The sequence below is a fragment of the Saccoglossus kowalevskii genome, chromosome 8, assembly GCF_978046115.1.
Source record: "Saccoglossus kowalevskii chromosome 8, keSacKowa6.1, whole genome shotgun sequence".
In the NCBI taxonomy this organism is placed as follows: domain Eukaryota; kingdom Metazoa; phylum Hemichordata; class Enteropneusta; family Harrimaniidae; genus Saccoglossus; species Saccoglossus kowalevskii.
In genome coordinates this window covers 29641592-29666146 of record NC_140648.1, presented here as the reverse complement: position 1 = coordinate 29666146, position 24555 = coordinate 29641592, and the positions used below count along the sequence as shown (strand labels likewise).

Below are 24555 nucleotides of genomic sequence, written 5' to 3'. Positions count from 1 at the left end.
ATCCGCTCTTTAATCAGCATAGTCTCACACAAGTAGTGTTCTTCTCACGGATATCTATATTACAAAACATGTACAAACTCAATCAAGTCAGTAGCGTGTTTCATCGGGTATTGTGCGCTTAAACCACACGGTTGCAGTTGGTTTCCGATAAGTAACGGTGCTGCAGTGCGTTAAAACGTCGAAGCCAATCGGAAGTAATATACAACCCGCGATATTTAATATTAGAATAATACATTGAAAGAAATTAATTTCCTGTATTTCTCCGACTGAAGACGTATTTCTCCATCATTTCCTGTTAGCGCTAAATTTGAATAGCTGCCCATGGTGAAACATAAATGTCATGGTAACGTTGCGGTTTAGTAAGGGTCGAGCATGGGATAACAAATGTCTGCGGATGATTTAATGTTTTATTTGACTGTAAATAGTTATCATAACACATCTAATATATACTGGTTGCTGTAATAAGTATCTGCTAAAGTGAATTCCTCATGAAAAGCACCGTGACATATCCCGAAATATTTGCTTGTATCGTAAAATTACCAACGACTACGATTGCTACGACTACCATTTTATATATTCGCTTATACCTCATGTGCAAGATTGTAACGTTGATTGGTCAGCACGCGGTCACGTGGCGGTCAATACAACTCATTATCGACTTGAACTCTACCGTTCGATTTATGTTGTATTAATTCATTCAGTATAATAAAACATATAGTATGGGTCAATTGTCAGCTTTAATGGCCCTCAAAGGAAATGCGCAATTTCCTCTTCGGGTCATTAAAACTGAATATTGACCACCACTTCGGTAATATTGGTTTAACATTTAACCATTCATGTTACCAGACACGAGGCACTCCTATGTCATTCAAAGACAAAATAATGGCAATCATTTAATATAAACAATTATATTGTATATCATTTAAAGCGGGGAGTCGTCACCTGCGCATGCGTCAGATGTTTACAAACAAGCATTTACCCATGAGCCTTTGTGTTTTAGCGTATGTTGTTATCGTCGCATGGGACTCAATTCCCGCGCGTGCGCAGGTGACGACCCTCTCGCTTTAAGTGTGGTTATATATATAGTGAAGTCGTTCAATAATATGTAAACCTAGTTCTTTCCATTGGATGAATAATCACAACATCACAGCACGAAATATCCATCGCTGCTTTCACGGATCATAAACAACCGCCGGGACTGTTTTGATAGTAAAAACGCATACATTACAGAATGGATACAGGGCCCCTTGAAAGGTATCTTATACAAAACCTACATGACACTGTTCTGCTTTGTTAATATATCTAGCGCAGACACAAAAAATTACGAACTAATCCAGCTTCAATAAGACATGACATCCTGTCCTATGTCAATATGCATCTCATGCCAATTTTGTTGTCAAGATATTAGAAATAAATCATTTCAAAAATCCGATTATTACCGGATACGTGGGTTGATTATTGCTTACACGGTGCGCATTTAAATCTGTTCTGGCATTCACAATTGCGACGCCGATTAGGAATTTCACTGTCGACTTCACAAATATTATATAATCCCACGGCTTTTATCCTGTGCACGGACGTTATGCCTAACGGACATGTCTCAATGCCGGCGTCTCGTGAAATGGAATTGCATTTGCCTAGATTAAACAATGGTTATATACGCGGCGAACATATGCAACAAACTGACGACTTAACCCCGAGTTGTATTGTCACCATTAGTATGTGATTGGTCGAGAAATCCCTACTCGGGGACAATAGTACACACTATGTAAATCATGGTACCTTTGCGGGCAGAGCGTTATGCAGTCACGTATATACTAGTGAACACTAACCAATACACATATCTGTGATATATCTAAGCCTAAACGTTGTCGATAGATGGAACACCGTTTATTATTAATCTTGAACGTTATCAGTTATCATATACCCGTAATTGGAAAAACGTGCGATATCTCGTCAATTTATCAAAATAAATACTGTAAATACGAACGGACAATTCTACGAATCTGCGGTGAATTATAATGCAGAATAATGTGTCCGTACATGAATTAATTTATTGACTGGGTTAGCCGGTAATACGGAACTGAACTTCTATAAACAAAAATAAAACACTGTGGCATTAAGGTAGAAGCCTTCTCATGATTTCAAATACCTAGAATTCCCTTTTTCCAAAAAAAACAAACAAAACATTGAGCTTTATGGAATTGCCCTATAAATAGCGATTTTTGAAGAATATCAGGACAAATTTCTCACTGTAACACACACAAGAATGTTATTTTAAGGTGCCATGAGACAATGGCTTCACGATTTTATACAAAAAAACAAAGAATATTGTCATGTGATTCATGACAAACTTTCGCAAAATTATGAGTAGGCTTCTACCTTATTGTGAATATTTCATGGTGGAAACTGGACAAATCTTGTATAGCAGCGCATCTCAGTACATATTCGACTCGTTCTAACTTTTAATGAGCTCTTTGAAAATTACAAAGGATTAGTTCTGTACGTAGTTGCCACATTTTGGTTACGGATTTGAACCTAGCGAATATCACGCTACTTATTCGCTTCTAGCTGTTGACCTAATAAACGATGTTGTTTTCCAATTACTTCTCTTATAACACGCCCCGAATCTGGGTTGATGCATCCACCGTTACGTGCAATAGCATAGACTGCAGAAAAACTGAACTTGGCCATGAACTATTTAGCTGATTAAAATAAATTAAATAATTAATAATAATACAGCTTTCACTCTAACCATATCAAAATGTTGTTCTTTTCGAATGTTTAATCGACTTACACTCATCTCCAGTGACCAGGAAGGATTATTTTAAGATATAACAACTCAGATTACTTTTGGATTATATGCGTTATTGATTTCATTGTGAGGTGTCCATTTCAACACGACCCCCGAGGTTTCTTACAAGGTTAACTTCCAGTAAACAATGTATTTCATGGATGTTCGGGTGTTTACGAGTGTCACCATCTGCACCATTCCCAAGTTCAAGGTAATTTGCAATGGGGTTAATTATCTCTCGCACTTAGTATTTGCAATTTATTTCAAACTTAAAGCTCGAGATTCAATTGTTAATGAAACGTAGTTTAGAATTACCAAATCTTCTCGGTTCGTATTTACTGATTTGCTCTCAAACAATGTAGTCACGGTAAGCACAACTGTATAGCGTGATCAGTTACATGTTACAGTTATGTCAAGATGACCCGTACATATACCAGTTCTGCAATCATCGTAATAGTTGTCTATACTCAAGTCAGGTAAATGGTAAAAGGTTTTTGGGAGAATGATAGTGATTTGAAATTTGGTACGGCTTACTAGTGAGGGGATTCGACAAATGTTCTGGGTATTTCCACGCCCAATAATGTACTACACACATTTGATGTGGGTCAATTACGATCAAGTTGAACTATATATATATAAAGTTCACGTTAAAAATCAAATCGTTCGGTTTATGTGGCAGACGTTCGATCTGCGCTTTTCACGCATTACGCGAGATCTCGCAGTGAACAGAAAATGACCGATTTGAAAGATTACTAGCTGCAATACTTCCCAGAGCTGTTAAAAGCATTTCGCTGTTGTTGCACGAGTGACACTGACTGAACGATCTCAACATGATATCACCTGCTTACATTCATAAGTGCCATTAAGGTTAATTATTGTTCTGGTGAGGTCTCACATAATGTAATACCTCCAACGTATGCGTACAGCACTGTGACTTTAAAACCAAAGCGGAGTTTATTCAATAAAATCAAATGCGGTTATTGCGATGTTACAGATTGATACATTAATTCGACTTACAATAAACTAAGTATGTACTTGTCTCCTGTTTACATGTTATATTAAAATATATAAAACAGAAACAACCAAATATTGACCCATGTTTAGCCTGGCCTTCACAGACATACGACCCAGATGGAAAACATTACTCATTCTGTACACTGCCAGATCTATGCCAAATGTAGGGTCTATGCCAGTTGGGTTGGAGGCATAATCCTCTGTGTAACATTCCCAACCCTATATAAGTCAGAGAGAAGGGTGTACCCAGTATGTACATTCCTAGATCTATGACAGACAAGCAGAACGATTTACAAATTCGGTACGCTCCATCACGTAGTCCCGTCGGGCTGAAGGCATAACCCATTCGGCACACTCGGGCCCATGCTAATTGGGAAGAAGCTATTACTCATTCAATGCACTCGCAGTCCTATGCAAGTTATGCAGAATACATATCCCGTTTGGCACACTTCCTTATCTGTGACAGTCAAGCCAAACGATTTAGTCAGTTGTAGTGAAGGCATTATCCATATATCATACTCCAAGACATGGTTTATTTGTTTACTCACGTAATTTTATACCAGCTTATACACGGACATCAGATCAACAATGAAAATTAATTCACAATATGCTTTCATAATTGCTTGGTACGAAATAAACATTACAATACAGAATATATACCCTGCACAGATACCACTATGTACAATAACTGAATAAGAATGAACAGTCCCATAAAATATGAGAATGGTGACGTAATTGAGATATCAAACTGTGATTTATATCATTCAACACAGAAAAATAATTGTCCGAAACGAGAATTTCAATATATTATACCGGCCAATTGATTGACAGCGCGCGTAGCCAATCAGCAACAGCATTACAGCTGATAATTTAATGCATTCTTGAGAAACACGCCAACTGTGATTGGCCATGAAAAAGCTGGCCTGACACATTCAGTGTGCCAGTGTTGTTGGGGTATTTTAGGCAGAGAAGTCATAAAGCAAGTGTGGTCCTGACTTCAGTGAGTGGTCAGTGTCAGCAGATAGTGGAAATTAGAGAATGATTTGTTGGTGGAGATATTATGTTGCCTAGTAATTCATATTAAATTAAAGTAGCCGATGTGTAAGTAGCTAACACCGTACCAGGGGGACATCGGTGAGTTATTTTGGGCTACGCCCTCACAGTACCTCTCAGTCTAGTGATGATTCCTACACTTACATAGAATTTATGGTTTCTTCTCTGGAAATTATAAGTGCCACCTTGGTGATGAAATAAAGGAAACCTCACGATACCCCTCAGTACAGTGGTGATTCCTACTCTTACATAGAATTTATGGATTCTTCTCTGGAAATTAACAGTGCTACCTTGGTGATGAAATAAAGGAAACCTCACAATACCCCTCAGTACAGTGGTGATTCCTACACTTACATAGAATTTATGGATTCTTCTCTGGAAATTAACAGTGCTGCCTTGGTGATGAAATAAAGGAAACCTCACAATATCCCTCAGTACAGTAGTGATTCCTACACTTACATAGAATTTATGGATTCTTCTCTGGAAATTAACAGTGCTGCCTTGGTGATGAAATAAAGGAAACCTCACAATACCCCTCAGTACAATGGTGATTCCTACACTTACATAGAATTTATGGATTCTTCTCTGGAAATTAACAGTGCTGCCTTGGTGATGAAATAAAGGAAACCTCACAATACCCCTTAGTACAATGGTGATTCCTACACTTACATAGAATTTATGGATTCTTCTCTGGTGATGAGATAAAGGAAACAAAAATATTGTATTTCGATTATGACCTTTCACAATAATAAAAATAAATAATATATTCTCATCGCAATATAGAATTGAAATGAAAACATTTATAGTGATGATTTAAGATAACGAGGTAATACTGCTCATTAAATTACGAAACGCAGTTAAAATAGAGTAATGGTATTCATTAAATATTAAATCAATGTGTGCAGAAAATGCAAATGTTAATTTTACCTTAACCTAAATTTTAATATTTGAAGTTGTTGTGTAACAGTTATTCTAGAACACTTTCCTGGGGTATTTGAAACCAAAAATTGTCATTCCAGCTCAGCAGCCAATCAGCGACGGCCTTACAGTCAGGTGACAATTTCGATTTCAAATACCCCAGGAAAGTGTTCTAGGTTCTTCGCGTAATTAGGTGTTCGTATGCAAAAGATTTGTCCACACACAAACGCCGAATTCGGCCGATTTTTGTTATCGGTTGGCCTAATACAACCCCAACGGATCGTATTTTTGTAAAAGATTGGTATTTTTGTCCAGATTTGTAGGAATCTGAAAAACGCGTTTCACAACTTGTCTCTTATTTAGTTTTACGCTGCATTCAAGATGGCGGCCCCCATATAGTAATTATTTATTATCACGTGTGCGCCAGCTGACTGCCAGTGTGCCACTGCAGCTCGCGCAAAGCCCAGTGCGCGTCTTAGCAACGTGGAACGTCTTGTGACGTAGCTCCGCCCCCGAGGATAGATCGATCAGAGGGAACAGCGTGCTCGTTGACGGAAGAGAATGATACATTAATTTAACACACACACACAGTGCTGTAGACACACCATAGTTTTTGAGTCTTAATGCTATGGAGAACATTTCACGCGCCACTTCTGAACGTTCAATCCGTAATGAAATGAACAACCCTGGAGAGGTGTACATATTCTGCTTTTTGGACGATATAGACAATGTCGGTTTTGATCAAAAATTAAGAAGGGAACAGAAGGGACAATCAATCACGAGTATACGTATATCCAAGAAATCAATTTCGAACATACTTTGGCAGTATATAAATAGAAATAATTTCAAATTAAAGAAAGCTTTCACATGTTTATAACAATACAATAATAATGAACCTCCGCAAGATAATTAGATACAAATAGAAAAAAACACACAGGAACATTCCGTGCCTAGCATCTGGGGGAATTAATCTGAGTCATTATATTCAATGTGCCCAGTAGTCAATATGGTAAATATTTTAAAGGCACGTGTTTGCCCATATTTTAAAAATCATACCTGCGAGACATATCAACTACGAACACGGCAAACATTTTACACTAATTGCCAATATATGGAAGTATTTTGTGATATATTGTAATCGCGAGAAAATGGTTTACGACGAGAATAACAGAATTAACTTCGATGGTGGCGTCGAAGAGAAGGGGGTCGTTCAGTATATTATAAAGTGTGTCACCTCACTGGAAACAAATCCAACGACTAGTTTAAACGCATGCGCAGTCGGTTACTGGTGCACCCATTATTAGCGTTACATCCACGACTCAACACGTTTCCGTGAGATGACACCATCTCTACTTTGCTTTTGCCTTGAAATTCGTTGAAATGCGTGTGTGTTCGTCTTAACAACTAGCAACACCTAACATACTCCTTACGTCCTTCTGTGTTTGTTTTTTAAATATAAAAAAAAAAAACAATTCACGCGCACAATGAAGTTACAAACATATAAGTCATACACGACACATACATTATTTTATTGTTCGCGTCATGCGATGAGTCCCCAGTCTGAATAGAAGCAGCACTTTAAAACATATTCTATATTTCACGAAACGACCTCGTACACTAAATCCACGTGTATCGTAAGAAGATGCCGCTTCAAACAAACCGACATAATCTATCTCCAATTAGACTGAATAAATACTTGTTGATCAAAGCAGTAAATTGATCAAAGACTTGCTACTTCGGAGTGAATAGATTGCTGTGATGTACAAACAAGCTATTTTAAATGTTTGTAGTAATACCAGCGAGCACGAAACTACCGAAGACTTGAGCATGTCTCACTTATCGTGATCTGTATGTTTATGGATTTAATCACGTTTCCAAGATACGCGTAAGATCATCAGTAAATGTATATTTCATTGATATTAAAACATTGCGATACTCTCTCTACCTTCCTTGTATGTTGTCATGGTTACAGTTGGGAAGAATTCTCTGACATATAGACAACAATGTGTGATAATTCTAGAAATATTAATGTCGAAGCCAGTGTCCTTTGTTGCGTATATACGTATGCAGTTTAATTAACTTCCGGCAGAATAATGGTAGCCATTGTTGCTGTAATATTTGTACTACGAGTTGTAATATAGTCTGAAGGTATCTGTGGTGTCTTGTGTGACACGTGGGTCGTGTCCACGTGGTATTTCCGTTGTAATGTCTGTTCAAATAAATACCCTACAGCGTGATGCCGTGTACTGTGATGTTGCTGTATTCACGGTAAGGCCTACTGGAAAGAATTTCCGACATGTGTCGCCACGGGATGTTGGTTTCACATTTTGAAGAAACGTTGTTTTTTCAATGTTGTATTCATATGAATTTTATCTCCTCTCGATTACCAAGGGCTATACTTTTCCTTTTTTTGAATGGTACGTTTATAGTGTGTGGCTCTGACAGAGTGTCCGACTTTCAATTGAAGTATTCGTTCACAGCCGCTCTGCAAATACGCTATGTATTAAAAAAGGTATTGATGCCGCGAGAGTAAAATCGTGTATTAGTTGGATTCAACAAAAGAACACCACTTCAATCATATCAACGTGAATGGACCACCGGTTTGTTGGCATTAATTAAACGGCCTGCAGCCTGAGCTTAATAATCTGCATGTTGCTGTAGGTCCCAAGGAGCACGTCATCGGCGCCTATTTTGACCCACAATACACGCTACCACTCATAATGAGTAATTAACGGTACAAATTTCAGGCATATGCTGAGAGCGAAAATCGATTTTCTTATTTCCAGTCAATGTGTGTATGAATATGTAAGGTGCATCTGGAATGACGTGAGTGTACGTCTAGAATTAGTACGACCTAGTTTTCATCTCCAGCTGATATACGCATTGTGTAAATATCCAAAAATAATATGGTCTTGTAAGTTTCGGATGGTTAGTTCCCACCACGTTCAAATGAACGGTATCTAACGTGCCACAATGAGAAAGATTGCGCCCTTCAAATGAGTGGCGCCCATTACTCCTGACTGGGTACCCATCACACGAGATGTATGAAACCATTGTGTGGGATTCTTTTGCGCGGTACTCGTCTTATTGTGTTCATATCTTGGTATAGATGCACCGTGCCCATCATGTGGGGGATTTTCATGGTCTGGTACATATCAGGCGAGACCCGGTGGATGATACCCACCATGTGGGATTCGTATGGATGGTACTAATCTTATGAGCTCATCTCATGTGTGGTTCATATGTGGAATAGCCATAGAAACCACACATAGATGCATAGAAATATAGATGGTACCCGTCATGTGGAATTCAGATTGCTTGCTTCTGGTTCCTTATTGAACGGTTACACATATGTATGGTTCATATGGCCATTACTTATCAAGTATGGTTCACATGGATGCCGTCCATCGTGTGAAATTGAGATGGACAGTGTCAATCACGCGTGGTTTAATGGGGATTGCATTCGTAGCTCCAACCTAGTGATGTTAAATAAATGTATTTTTTTCTGAAAGTGGGTTCTAGGCGCATTGTGTCGATAAACAACTATTGAGAGAGAAATGGACATACTGTATCAATGTGTAGCTTACAATGCCGCGTGTGAGATAATATCCCTTGTTCACGTTGTTTGGTGCATGATTTATATAAGATGCCTGTGAATTCAGAGACCTAAGTGAATACTAAATGTGGAGTTCATTATATTGGTATCGGAACAAAATAGAAATTACGATTATGATATAAACATATTTGCGTCGAAATATACGTTTTGGTGAGATGCGCAGTGTATTATATGCTAGTATGACGCACGCAAATTTTCCAAGTCACAGTTATGCGGTTCAGCGGAGTGTGTGCCTGGATCGTGTGTCAGCTGATTTCTCTCATTTAGCTATCATCAATATACTCTAATTAGACATTCATATCGTGTCCTCCTTTTCAGAGATGTGCCGAGTATGAAGTGAGTGACAAGGAAATATATCCAACTTTCGCCCGGACGTATCCCCCCGATTCTCAAATCTCCAAATCAGTGGTGGCGCTGTTGAAATACTTTGACTGGGACCATGTTACCCTTGTCACGTCGGAAGATACGCAATGGATGGCTGTTAGCCACAGTCTGGAAAACGACCTTGCCGCTTCCAACGTCACTATCCAGAGTGTTCAGTATTATCCCCATCCATATTTTCCCGGATTTAATAGTTTTCCCGATCCTTTCCCACCGATTATTGAAGAAACCTATCAGGAAACTAGGAGTAAGTGGATTAAAGTGTGATTCATTTTACAAAAAAAAAACAAACTTTTACAGATCTGTATTATAACGAACTTTGCTGTTTTTCCTATTGTAAATGAAAACACGCAAACAGCGTCTATAAGTTTGTGCTTCAGAATAAGGGAACTGTTTTGTGTAAATGTTATTTTTCCGTTTCAGTTTACATTTTCCTTGGGGAGTATTTTATCAGACCAGAATTCATGCGAGTACTTCAAAAGAAAGGCCTCTTGACTAACGGCGAATATACAATAATCACCATAGATACAACTCAATACCATCCTGGTAACGCTGCTGGATATCTACAAGGTAATTATTCTAATATTGATACCATGGAGATATTCTCCGTTAAAATATGGTTTACACATGGTTGTTACCGAGGACGTAAGCTGAAATAACGTCACTTAAAGACGGATGTCCAGCAGCGACCGTTCGCATTATACGAATTTCATACGGCTTTGTGCACGTCTCATGGTGGGTCCCATGATATCGAGCACGGCGCCGTGCGAGGACCAACGTCCAGTTAGTTAAATTTCAATGAAGCCCCCTAAAAATTAACCTAGAAATTAAAGCGGGAATTGAGTCCCAAGCGTCGATAACCGTCAACACACGCTAAAACGCAAAGGCTCATGGATAGACGCTTGTTTGTAAACAATGACACGCTCTGGCCATATGACGCATGCGCAGGTGACGACTCCTCCGCTTTAAACAGAGTTATATATTTACAGACAAAAGTTATCTCCTTTCTATAATGATTTGCAGATCCATATGAAATTTGGTATACACCAGAGTTGATGTCCGCCTATCAGTCTCTGTTGATTCTTATAGCAACACCGCCGATCTCTGATACATACGAACATTTTACCATAACTGTTGATGATTACCTGTCGCTGCCACCATTTAATTATCCGGCAATGGGAAATCGCCGTAGAAATGTGAGTATTTTATTATTTGATTTATGCCTATCGTCCCTCCTGGGACATAGGCCACCAACAAGATTTCTTCAACCAGGCCGGTCCTGTGCCAGACGCTCCACTTCCCTCCAGGTATAGCCCAACCTCCGGACATCAGCCTCTAGGTTCCGTCGCCAGGTATTTCTTGGACGGCCAGTTTCCTTTTGCCCTATGGGTCCCAGCTGAGTGCCGACCTTGTGATGTTTTGGGTTGTTTTTCGAAGGGTGTGTCCTAGCCATCGCCAGCGTCTCTGTAGTATTTCCTGTTCTATGGGATGCTGAATTGTTCTTTTCCATAACTCCTGGTTGTTGATCACATCTGGATACTATATTCTTAATATTCTTCGTAAGCAAGAGTTTATAAATGTCGGGATTCTTCTGGTGATGATTTCGGTGGTTCTCCATGTTTCGACCCCATACAGAAGTACCGGTTAACTTTAATGATTGTGTTGAAGATCCTAATCTTTGTTCTGAGAGATATGGTTGATGAATGCCATATGTTTGTATCCTCGGGGCGGACATCCGGGCATTTTCACCGCCTGGCAACCCGCGGCGGTGAAAACAAAGGCCAAAACTCGCAGAAAACGGTACTTTGGGATGATTGTTGAGACTCCTCTGAACAGTGCAACAAGATTAGCCCTACGTGTGTAACATATATACATTTGGTTGTTCGGAATTACTTCAAAGTTGAGTTTGTGTTGTTTTCTCGAATTTTCACCGGCTCGACCGGCGTTCCACAGCAGCGCGCACAGAGCCCATAGAAATGCATGGTACAGTGGTGCGCGTCTTAGCAACGTGGAACGTCTGTGACGTAGCTCCGCCCCCGAGGATATGTGAGTATAGGTTAATAAAGAGAGAGGCCATATATCGGTTATAATATTTATTTGTACCCAGTGATTCTCTACTATAACTATGTTCTTGCAGATTCCTATTGAAGCTGCATACTTGTACGATGCCGTAATGTTGTTTGCAAAGGCCATGACAGAAGTTATACAAGATGGCGACGAACCTCAAAATGGGACCGCTATTATAGAAAAAATTAAAAACAGGTCATACGAAAGTGAGTGCATTCGTTGGTTACATTACATTACATTACATTACATTACATTGTATGTCATATTTGTTGCGCATATGGCTACTGGAACATTAGCATTAGCATAATGTGACGTCATTTTATCGCGGAATGTACAACGCGTTACATTATAGGATTTAAAAAGGTGTACCCCGACGCTTTGCGTGAATAACTTCAAGTCCGGTGTCCCCAGCCATAACATCTATAAATTCATGAAACGAGGAACTAGGTCATAAGATGACGCAAAATATAAAGTATGATCGTGGATGAGGTGGCGCAATCACGCAATTCGCCGCAATGGACAGTTGATTAAATCGCGCTATCGTGGTAATACGATGACGTAAGCGAATGCGTTGCAAAATAACTGTGATTGACCTGATGTGATCACGATCTACATCCCAACTTGAAAGTTTCGTGCAACGCATCATGGGAATACATAATTTTAATAGTTGCTGTGGTTCGTACTATTTACTCGCTTTCCCTTGGGTAAAAACTTGTTGAAACATTGTATAAATGAAGAATGTGCCACCCATTAAGTGATTGCTGAGATTTTATCTTAAATCACGTGATTATGTTTTTTTAGGTATTTTGTACTATATTTCCACTAATGAATTATGGGTATTTTCAATAATAAGCATATTAGCCTGATTCAATATCATATTTGACTGATAGTTAATTCAGTACCAGACTCAAGTTTGCCTACATACATACATGCATATAAATATGATTTTATCGATTGAAAATAACGATGATTATTTTATCATCTTTTGCCAATGTTGATTTCGAATATAAACATGTTATTTCGCGGATTTCATATACACGATTAAGATGCATAATATACCCCCCCCCCTCCCAGTTCCACGACACGGGTGTTATTTTGTAAAATAGGTTAATGTCAGTTTGTTATAACAATGATTACTCCTGACTTTCCCCAAGGTATCACCGGAACGCTCGCCTTCATCGACAATAATGGTGACGCTGAATCTAATTTTACAGTGATTGCTAGGCAACCGATGAATATCACTCCTGGCTACGGGATGTTACCAGTCGGATTGTTTCAGATGATCAATAATGAAGTGGTAGGTCGATATGTGCCGATACTAAACGTTACATAATTATTATTGTACTTACACGTGGACAATTCTACATCAATTATATGAGATCACGTTTTGCTTATCAACAGATTTAATATTAATTTTGCATAATAGGTTTACGTGTCAAAAGCCGGAGTCACCATCGATTGGGTATCTGGCATAAAACCTTCAGACGAGCCTCAGTGTGGATTCCACGGTGAATACTGTCCCGTAATACAGGATTACACACCAGAGATAGTCGGTGGCACTATCGGTGGGATACTATTGGTACTGGTAATAGTGCTTGCTGTGGCGTACAGGTAGGGCACTATTGCCGCAATGTCGCATACACGCGCTTTAGTTACGCACATCGTAATGAGAGCAGCCAGGCACATTCAGGCGTAGACATGGCGATTTCACTGTTAGTACCGTGTTTGGCGACTCCATCGTTATCGTGCATGGTGGATCCAAATTTTAATATCATGACTATTGAGAGGAAATAATCGAGCATCAATATCATGAGGTTTTTACAAGAATACCGCACAAAGGCGGTACGCTGATTATATCGACCAGCGAGTGGCGGTGGTCGACGCGTCCCCCTACTGCCTGAGTGCATACTTTGCGGTATTCTCGCGATAACCTTTTTATTATGCACATTTTTCCTGCTTGTATTAATAATTCGCTATAGCGTTTCTTCAATGGTAGGAAGTGTACTTATGTGACGTCAATAACCTATTACGCGTCTAGAGACGACTTTCCCAGAAGTCGAAAATACCGCGTTTTGCATGCGCGCGCATGTCATTTTGGGGTTTAACATAAAGTTGCATGCGTTATATTGTGCTTCTGGGTGTACCAACCAACATCACCAAAATAAAATTTCCTTCCATCGACTATCAGCAAACTGACTTGTTTGTATTTTCTGCCATGACAAAGCAGGAATATTTTTGCACCCCAGTTTTGCTACTTCCAGGAAAGTGGTGCATGCTGGTAACGTAGTTTACCTAAAATAAGGGAGAATTCGAACGTGCTAATACGTTTTGGAACGAGTTCTCATACAGGATTCCCCGAGCGGCAAATTATATTGTTTTCGATGCAAGATGTATTATAATAAGATGTTATTTAAAAATATAACGTATTCAAGAAAACGTACGAAAATACTTTGACTGTACATAAAACACAAACTTTACAAATTTACACGCAGTTAAGATATAATAACTTTAACAGTCGGATTGACAATGATCTTATATTTCCCTTGTTACTATAGAAATTGGAAATACGAGCAAGCTCTGGCAAGTCTGCTGTGGAAGATTGACTACCGAGATATTTGCATCAAAAGTGATAATGCTTTGTATCGTTCCAGTAGCAAGGTGTGATATTTGAGTTCCTGTCAAACCTTCATTTTTTTTAAATAAATCATAATTGTGGTGCTGAAAATTGACTGAATATGAGATTTATTGTTTCTACTTCGCATTTTTTGTTCATTTACATGATATATTATGTGTGGATGATATTTCAATAAAATTAGTCATTTACCTAATATTGGGCATATATATGTACTGCTTCATTGTTCATCATGTCTGTTTCTGTTTCCGTAGATGAGTCTCCGTAGCATGGAGTCCCTGCAGTCAACGACTGATGCCCATAACCAGCAAATATTCACCAAAATAGGGACGTTCAAGGGAAACGTTGTCGCAATCAAGCATATTAATAAGAAAAATATCGATCTCACAAGAAAAGTTCGTAAGGAACTCAAAGTTGTAAGTGCTTACTTCAGGATTATTCAAACAACGTCACTGCGTTGAATACTGGCGTGCCTCATAGCTACATAAGTGTGGGGGAACACACTAGACTAAACGCCCTCTCGCAACGAGGCGCGTCAGTGACGTCAAAATGACGTAGATGAGGATTAGTAATATCGTTCAATATAGGCAACAGGCAGTTGTGAGATCGTGCGTTATTTTGAAATAAGAGATATCTAAAAAAACAAACATCTTTTTATTGAAGGACGACCAGATTCTATGCTTCGAATGACACCGCTTACACCCATGAAAAGTTGTCAACGAAGCGCGCCTCGTCACTGGAGAGCGCCCTGTATGAAGCTTAGTTTTTGCAACATGCCTCATAGTAACATGAATTTAGTTTATTTTCACAGGTACGGGATTTACGTAATGATCACATCAATCCTTTCATCGGCGCATGCGTAGAATACTCACTTATATGCATCATCACCGAGTATTGTGCCAGAGGCAGTTTACAGGTAGCTATACATTCCTAACAAGTTCTTTTCTTGCCGGCTATGTACAGAATGCTGTATTTCACTGGGTACTACGGATAATTTAGACCACTGATTCACGAGTATTCATTTCCGTCCTCGCCGATTCAAAGGATTCAGTAACATTCAACCCCCCCCCCCTCGCCGAATCAAATGATTCACTTACATTCGTTTCTCTTCTTGCCGAATCAAACAATTCACTTATATTGGTTTCCCGCCTCACTGATTTCATAACATAATCTACTAAGCCCGCCAATAAGTTAATACAAAGCAAATTACGATAATGTCGTACTTCATCAATGCCGATTTAAGACCATCGAGCGTCAATTATTTAAGCTTTAACGCGTAAAGATCTGCCTAATAATCGAAACGTGTTTGGCTTAACAATTCGAACGCACTAAGTATGTTATTTCATCGATGCATCAACACGTGCACACTAATCGCTATCGTAAGAATAACATATACTAGTATACTCAGTCATACACTTTTCTATTGAGTCGCGCCCTCAAGCGGCCATGACGACAACAATGGCGTCAATAGTTTTGAGAAAAGTCGCTCAAATAGACAATCTGTGTAGTCCCTGAAATTAATGCCTATATACGGCTTTTTAACTTACTGACGACCCCCAGATAAAACAATGTCGACACTATTAACAGTGTTCTTTTAGCGTTAGCTGTTAGCGTTCTTTTATGTTTCGCATGGCCGCATACCGCAAATAAGGTGTAACGTAAATATGCACGTGTGATATTATGCTTTTGAATGTACCAACCGACGTCGCGAAAATTAAATCCCCTTTTTCTGAATATCAACATATTGACATGTTTGTATTTGCCGCCTTGACAACATCAGGTGTCTTTCTCACCTCAGTCTTGCTACTTCCGGAAAAGTGGTCTATCATTTACGTTCCCGAAATGCTTAGTCGCTAGAGACTTCTATGGACTGTCTGCTATATGCATGTACATAACACGTCTATGAATATCTGATTATTTATGTATATCGTATATTAGGATATCTTGGAGAACGACGAGATTAAGTTAGATAATATGATCGTAGCATCCATGGTTAGTGATATTATCAAGGTAATCATAATCTGATTTATAATTATATTTTACAAGAACATCTAATTTAAATAACACGTTTGCAGTTGGATATACAATTTAAAGCGGGGGAGTCGTCACCCGCGCATGCGTCAGATGGGGTGACATTGTTTACAAACAAGCGTCTACCCATGAGCCTCTTTTTAGCGTGTGTTGTTATCGTCGCTTGGGACTCAATTCCCGCGCGTGCGCAGGTGACGATCCCCCGCTTTAAACAAACTTTTCTTGGTAGTTATCTATTTGTTGCAATGCATTTTTATGAACGAAGCGATGAATACCATGCAATCAGTGATATCATGTGGGACCCATACGACGCTAAAAGGAGTTTCTCTATATGCATAATTACACAGTAAATGTTATAATAGGGAAAATAAAAAAAATAATGATGAAAACATGAGTAATGTCTGTATAATTTGCAAATATTTGCGGATCATATGATGATTGGAGCTATACTATACTATATCTGGCATGTAACATGAATTGCATGAGATGTAATATATCTGGTGAACGATTATAAAATAGTTACTGTAGTTAAATATGCTTTTTCTCATTACGTTATAGGGAATGGTATATATTCACAACAGCGAATTGAAATCGCACGGTAACTTGAAATCTTCGAATTGCGTAGTGGACTCAAGATGGGTTGTGAAGATCACGGACTTCGGTCTCCATGAGTTCAAGGCTGGTGCCGATCGAGATTTGGAAGAAGCCGGTGAATTCGCACTTTACAGAAGTGAGTTTTCTCGTCTGTGCATTACATTGATGTTGCAAATATTTCGTGGAATCAGCGCATTTCCTCAGCACTTTGTCTTGTGGTTTATTCTCTACCGGAAACGTTTGGTGACGTGTCTTGTTTTTATTGGTTGAACATCACATATTCATGTCGTTGTTTGAGACGTAGTTTATTGTGTTTATTTTGTTTCAGATCTGTTATGGAGGGCGCCCGAGTTTTTGCGCATGTCCAACCCACCAGGAGAGGGCTCCCAGAAAGGAGATATTTACTCCTTTGCTATTATTATGTACGAAATTTTCCTACGCGCTGGTCCCTATGGAAACTCTGAACTTTCTCCTAAAGGTAAGGACTCTTCAGCTCTGCTGTCAACTTCGTCGCGCGTAGCTAATCATAATCCTGATTGTCTGTCGTCCGTCGTCGGGCAACCATTACTTTTTTGACTTCTTCGTCTGATTGTTTTGATACTTTGATACTTTTTGATAGTGTGTATGTAGCTTGGATATACTTTTCTCTAATTTGTTCAAATTTCTAATTTTGAAGAATATTTTTGTCGTGTTTGGTAAAAAGTGATATTTTTGTCTTCTTGTTGAAAAGCAAAAGTTCGATTGCTTTGATAGTATACATATAGGTAACTCGGATGAAACCTGCAGTTTCAGATTTGTTCATTTCATGATGATATTCCCATCTAACTGAAATGTGCATTGCTAACAGCAGAGCTATCTCAGCCAAGTTTCTTAATTTACTTCGATCTTTTAAATTACAGAGATCATAGAACGTGTGAAAACACCGTTAGATCCCGTTCGGCCATTTCGACCAAATATTATGGATCTACTTGAAATAGACGCACCAGACTACGTCGTAGATACGATACAAGAATGTTGGCACGAGATACCAGAAAATAGACCAGATCTGAAAACTATAAGAATCAAATTAAAACCTATTCAAAAGGGAATGTAAGTAATGATTTATGTAATGTATTTTTAATAATCGACTAACTTGGACCCACTAGCCTACTTAGACAGCTACTGTCTTTGACAGTAAGTCATCTTAAAGATACTGTATATGAACAGTCTATCTGCACAGATACTGTCTTTGAACTATCAGTCTATCTGTATAGATACTCACTGTCTTTCAACTATCAGTCCTTCTCAGCACATTTGTGTGTGGAAATGGACCTGATGGGGAGGAGCTACAGAAATGGTGAATATTATGAGTACAGCATAGAATTAGTATTTAAGCCTCGGTAAATGACTACAGAGTAATGGGGCCACCGACCCTGTAGAGGAACCATCAATCACGACTCCCTTCGGTAGACAGAATAATTAATTCTAGTTACGAGATCGTGCTTCCAAAAGGTTTTCGCGAATCTAGTTATTCCGTTTTTTAACACCCAAACATTTGTCGTTTAAGCTTGCCGAGTTGTTTTAATAGACAATTTTCCCTTAATGGGAGAATTTATATTTCTTATGTATTGCATCAAAAATGATTCTCTCACGAAAAAGACATTTCCAATCATTGCATAGATTTAAGCCTGTCCCAGGGGGTGATTGGTGATTCTATCTTGCATAGATAATGTGATTCATTTCGAGAGGCACCAAGCACGACGGTAGTAATCACAGGTAGCGATATCGCTGATTTGGTATTATCTTGAATTTCAATAAATTACGTGTACATAAAGTGCGGTGAATGTAGGAATGGGGTTACTCTCTTCTGCTAGACAAGATCACTGCCTGCAACTCAATAAACTAAACTACAATGACAATTTTTCTATTTCCTCTACCTCTATCACACTAAAGTCAAGTATACCCGTGAAATACGAGTGAAGATATCGATAAATTGTGTTATTTTTGTAATAATATAACTGAGCAATGACCACAATACATACTTCGTGTCAAAGCGTTGTCAAAACTCATCGCAACGATCTCGGGGAAATCCTCAACGCATTGTAGATACCCACTGTAATGGAATCATTATATCACATCTGTTAGAGATGTCATCGAGACAACAATTAGTCAGCTTCATGACTATACAGATCGTCGCTGCTCAATTATGATATATTACCTGAGGAAGAAGTGAATACTTGAATAGTCTGTCCTAGCTGAAAGGGTATTATACCTAGATCTAAAAATAACCCTACTCTTTCAACGCACAGTGCCATTCCCATGGTGCATTTCAACACGTGGAATTATAACTTCGAATGAAAGACTGAAAACACATTTTGTTTAAGCGGGGGCATGTTTCTTCTAGTGTTCACATATTAGTAAGATACGCCATGGGAGCAGCGGATATGCCTCTATTTATTATTACATTATTATTAAAGTACGGGCTTGTGGTTGCGTCAAATATTCGCATACTTTTTCCCAAGACTTATTTTCCTTACAAGCTACCGAACAACCGCCAATAGAAATATCACCCGTTAGTGTGTGACATTGTACTTCATTTGACCGGTAATGCAAACTACAAATAAATAAAATAAAAGATTGCAAAGAAAAGGTTTGGTAAAAAATAAGTATTTCACGTAGTACAGCAAAACAACATTGGTCTATGTGAATGTATGATTTCTGAACACAAGAAAAGCGTTAACAAACATACTGCGTGGTTACGTAAATATGTCAATTTCAGTGTCGACTTTTATATCAAAAAAACATTACAAACAATGTTATTACAATTTTTATTGGTTAATTAAAATGAGAATGGTTAATAAAACAGAGAATTCTGGAGATTTTATTTTGGTGAACTTTTTTTGGAGAGCTCTACCTAGCCCTTAAATGAAATAAATGCAAATAAAGGCGAAAAGGTTGACACTGATAACACCAAATGTATACAACTTTACTTTGATTGTATGATCAAGTATTATGACATTGAAACTGATCCCTAAAAATACCACTGATCCGATGCTGCTATGATTGTTTATAAAGCATCAAATACACAAGTCACGGTTTTTTTTAGTTCTGTGTTGTAGAACTGTTTTGTTTTTCACAATAACAAGTGTATGTTATTTCTCCACAGGAAAGCAAACATCTTTGACAACATGATTGCCATCATGGAAAAATACGCCAATAATTTAGAGTCAATCGTTGATGATAGAACACAGCAGTTGATTGAAGAGAAGAAGAAAACAGACAACTTGCTACACAGCATGTTGCCAAAGTAAGTGGCGATGCATTGAGCTTCATTGCTCTCTTGTTTACCGAGTGCAATGTCTAAAAGGTTTAGAGAAATGCACACTTCACAAACAACAATGTTAATGTTTAGTGGGGGAGATCAACGCATGTTTTGAGTAGTAAATGTTGACAAGAAAAAAAACATTGGCATGGCTAACATTATCTTTTGTGTCGGAACATTGTGCTTGATAGTTTTTAAAGATAAATGCGACCCCAAACAATGGAGAAATTGGTTTTAATGATAGCAATAATGGCACTGTTTCCATTAAGACATAATGGCGGAAATATACGGAATTCGGTTACATTGGCTATAATGACTACTACTTGAAATCAGTGATGAGAAACAGTTCAATACAGTTCAAACTCGCACATACTGCTACGTGACGCACAGACAAGGACGAGCGCGACACATAACCAACGAACTACTGCGTGAAAAAGTACAAGTCTGGCACTTCTCTACTGACAATCTCACAGAGCATGTATTTCTCACTACAGTGTAATAATCGATGTAGTTTTAAATATTCACCAGTAAAAATCGCCATCTGCTTTTCAGAGTATTAGGGTGTCCCAATAATGTGGAAACTACTCAGAATCATGCTGAAAACACACACATATATATAAACACGGTCTTTTTTTCAGATCAGTGGCAAACTCGCTAAAGAAAGGTCGACCCGTCGAACCAGAATCATTCGAGTGTGTGACAATATTTTTCAGTGATATCGTTGGATTCACAGCATTGTCATCAGCAAGTACTCCTTATCAGGTACGAGGTTATAAGCTGAAACGTAATAGAAAGACTGAGGCAGACCGCTTGTCTTATTGTTTATTAATTACTATTGAGTAGTTATACGTTGTGCAGAATTAACAATTGATGAACATTCTCTGTTCACACACATCCATCTTTTCCACAATTAAATTTTTAAGCGGCATCGCATAAAATATCGCCATACAGCAAAGGCATTTTGAAATAGCGTAAGCTGCAATCTTTTGTGCACAAATGAAAAGCATGAGGTAATATTTTTTTTTAAATTGAGTTGACATAAACTCTCCCGCACACGTATCTCATGTACTACTTCATGGAGAATAGATCAGAGAACCATATATTCGATGAATCGAGCCATTTCGTGTTTTGCATTGCACGTTTTTAAAAACTATTTTTATAAAAATATAAAATAAGGGAATTGATAATTTTTCTGATTGTTTTGAAATCGGATTGCAAATACATCCTCGTGTCTAATACTGCACCAAACGGGATATGGTGCTCTTTTGTTGTTAGAAAGTAATCAAATTATACACAGTTTTTCAGCCATGCCTGCACGACACAAACATTTGATTTCTTTTGTACTGGGAACACAGTTGAAACTTTAAAAATGACCATTACGATCGTTTCGACCAATCATATTTTGTCCCCGTAGGTGATCGATCTACTCAACGATCTGTATACGGTGTTCGACTCTACCATAAAGAACTACGACGCTTACAAAGTGGAAACGATCGGCGATGCCTACATGCTGGTGTCGGGTCTTCCAATTCGTAATGGTGACAGACACGCTGCTGAAATTGCATCTTCCGCTCTCCATTTGCTGGATGAAATAGGTCACTTTCAAATCAGACATAGGCCTGGGGAACAACTGAAACTTCGGATTGGGATTCATTCAGGTAGGTCCACACGTTAGGACAATCCAAAATACAGATTCAAGTGAATGATATCCTTTTTTGAATTATGTGAACTTTGATGGTCATAAAATCATGTTTTATTTATTTTGACAGGACCTGTTTGTTCTGGTGTAGTTGGCCTCACAATGCCCAGGTACTGTTTATTCGGTGACACTGTCAATACGGCGTCAAGAATGGAATCGAACGGTCTTCGTAAGTAGTCGCAATATGAACACACATACTCCTAGAGTAAAATAATTATTGCAGATATAATAATAACATCAATTATTGAATGCGATGTCGATCATTGTATTACTGGTGTATTGCAAACTGTACATGCAAATATACAGACATATTACAACACAGAGCCCAGGGTTCGAACTCACGATCTCGGCAATCGCAGAGTAACACCTTAGGCAGGCAGGCGCGCTACCTACTGTGTTGAGTGCAAAATGTGCGCATTGGGTTTAAGGAGCTTTCTTTTTTATTTACAGCGTTAAAGATTCATTGCAGTCCATCTTGTAAAACTATTCTCGACAAGATTGGTGGATACACAACTGTGGAAAGGGGACTAATCTCAATGAAGGGGAAAGGTGAGATCCTCACGTATTGGCTAGAAGACCAAGACCCAAACTACAGAATGTTTAAAAGTCATTGCGATTCACCGAATGACCAACGCTCACTAGACGGTCACATGGAAGATGAAAGATCAGGAATGGGGAAGAGAACGAGCTGGACCACAGGAACGAATTCGCCTCTACCACCAAAGCCACTCACATCTCCTGATATCAGCAGTGTTCAAAGTAGTACGAGTAACACCAACGAGCGCCTTACCCGTATTCCTATCGGATGGACTGATACCAAGGAATCCCTGTCGGTTGGAAGTACTGATTGTGAATTGACAGATAAATTTAACCGGCAAATGAAAGATACACCGAAAAACGTATCGAACCGTTTTGAAATTCAGCGAAGTACATCAACGGGAAGTTCAGGCTGCACCACACCTTTGATGGTAGATAGCGTGGAAGACGTTACATTACGGACATTTATCAAAGATTCTGTCACGGCAGTACCGCACGAACATGTCTCACACACACCGTCCATCACATCCACGTCGGAAACGTTAAAGCCTTTAGCAGAGAACGAAAAATCACGCAAGAGGAGTACACAAAGCATTTGCACGGGGAGCACGCCGAAACGCGAGAGTTTGACCGATTCAGGTTTTGACGCGAATTCATATGAAAACAACAGAGAAAGCCACCTTTTCACATAACGGATGAAGATGATATGGTTCTGCAATGTATTATCGTAATAGATCGCATGAGCGGAAACCCAACACAGAACAGTGTTATTTATTTATTGAACATGTATCATTATTTAACTATTTCTGTTTTATATAGGCAAGCCTTGTTATGTGATCATTTATACCAATACTGACACATAGCAACTATTAGAATTATATACAAATTGTTTTTTTTTAATTTTCACAACGCTAAAATATTTGTATGTCAATCACTTTTTTAATTTATTTTTTTATTTTTCTAAAACTCCGATGTGGCGCACATAGTTTTAACTGTCACGCTTAGGGAGACCAGACATATAAATTTCGCGCTAATTATACGCATTTTACAGTTCTTTCAATATATCTATGACGTAATTGTGATACGTGTTTTGCATGCAGATGCGAACAAGATGTAAATATTGCTGTTGTAATTTGAATTAATTGGTCAAAACAAAATTAGCCCTTATACCTGCCTCGTTTTTGTATTTTTGTTTGTTTGTTTCTGCCACTTGTTCCTTTCCGCAATGACCGATTTCCAGGAAACTTGGATAAAATTACACTATAGTGATGTTTTTTGTGCGGCACACAAATTTGGTGCTTAACTAGTACTGGTTGTCTAACAGTAAAAATCGGTAATGTTGACACCAACATAATCTCTAATGTCAGTATCGCAGTCTGATTATGGGGTTTTCCGAAAATGAAAATCGGTATATGCCTATCATGGCTCAACTAAAATGTTGTAAACTGTGGTATAACATACTTACTTATATTACAGTGCACATCTGCAAGTTCATTCATTAATATTTGTCATATTAGAAAATGGTATATAGATATAATAATTTGTCACATAAACATGGAATACCCGATAGTACCAATGTAAATATAAGCTTTTAGTCATATGGCATATTTTCCGTATAAATTAGATGTTAAAAATAAGGCAGTCCTTGTTTTGTGTGCTTCATTCACCTGATTTATATTCTAATAAATAAACACGTACCAACACATATCAATGTTTGTGTTTATTCAAGCAATTCAACACCTATCTTCAAAGAAATTGCAAAAGCTATTGGAAAATAATGTCGGATTCGTTTTAATTACCTCACATACTAATGCATGAGCCACTTTCAATTACCGTACCTTTCATCTTCTTCAGATACTACATTTTATTTTCTTTCAATCACCTTCCCACCCGTTCTCCAGGCACATATATTTAGAGA

The 24555-nt window shown here is 38.4% G+C and overlaps 1 protein-coding gene across 1 annotated transcript in view; it reads left to right on the top strand.

Annotated features, from left to right (window-relative positions):
- LOC100374319 (guanylate cyclase 32E-like) overlaps positions 1 to 24342 on the top strand; it is a 58045-nt gene extending 33703 nt beyond the window's left edge. The window contains exons 2-19 of the mRNA XM_078010059.2: positions 9714 to 10023; positions 10200 to 10346; positions 10800 to 10972; positions 11914 to 12049; positions 12998 to 13140; positions 13270 to 13454; positions 14399 to 14501; positions 14730 to 14891; positions 15287 to 15391; positions 16414 to 16485; positions 17065 to 17236; positions 17429 to 17578; positions 18000 to 18189; positions 20246 to 20386; positions 21040 to 21163; positions 21816 to 22059; positions 22171 to 22269; positions 22551 to 24342. Of these exons, the coding sequence (XP_077866185.2) occupies positions 9714 to 10023; positions 10200 to 10346; positions 10800 to 10972; positions 11914 to 12049; positions 12998 to 13140; positions 13270 to 13454; positions 14399 to 14501; positions 14730 to 14891; positions 15287 to 15391; positions 16414 to 16485; positions 17065 to 17236; positions 17429 to 17578; positions 18000 to 18189; positions 20246 to 20386; positions 21040 to 21163; positions 21816 to 22059; positions 22171 to 22269; positions 22551 to 23329 (3435 nt within the window). The 3' untranslated portion in view covers positions 23330 to 24342. The remainder of the gene's footprint in view (positions 1 to 9713; positions 10024 to 10199; positions 10347 to 10799; positions 10973 to 11913; positions 12050 to 12997; positions 13141 to 13269; positions 13455 to 14398; positions 14502 to 14729; positions 14892 to 15286; positions 15392 to 16413; positions 16486 to 17064; positions 17237 to 17428; positions 17579 to 17999; positions 18190 to 20245; positions 20387 to 21039; positions 21164 to 21815; positions 22060 to 22170; positions 22270 to 22550) is intronic.
- The last annotated feature ends 213 nt before the right edge of the window (positions 24343 to 24555 follow it).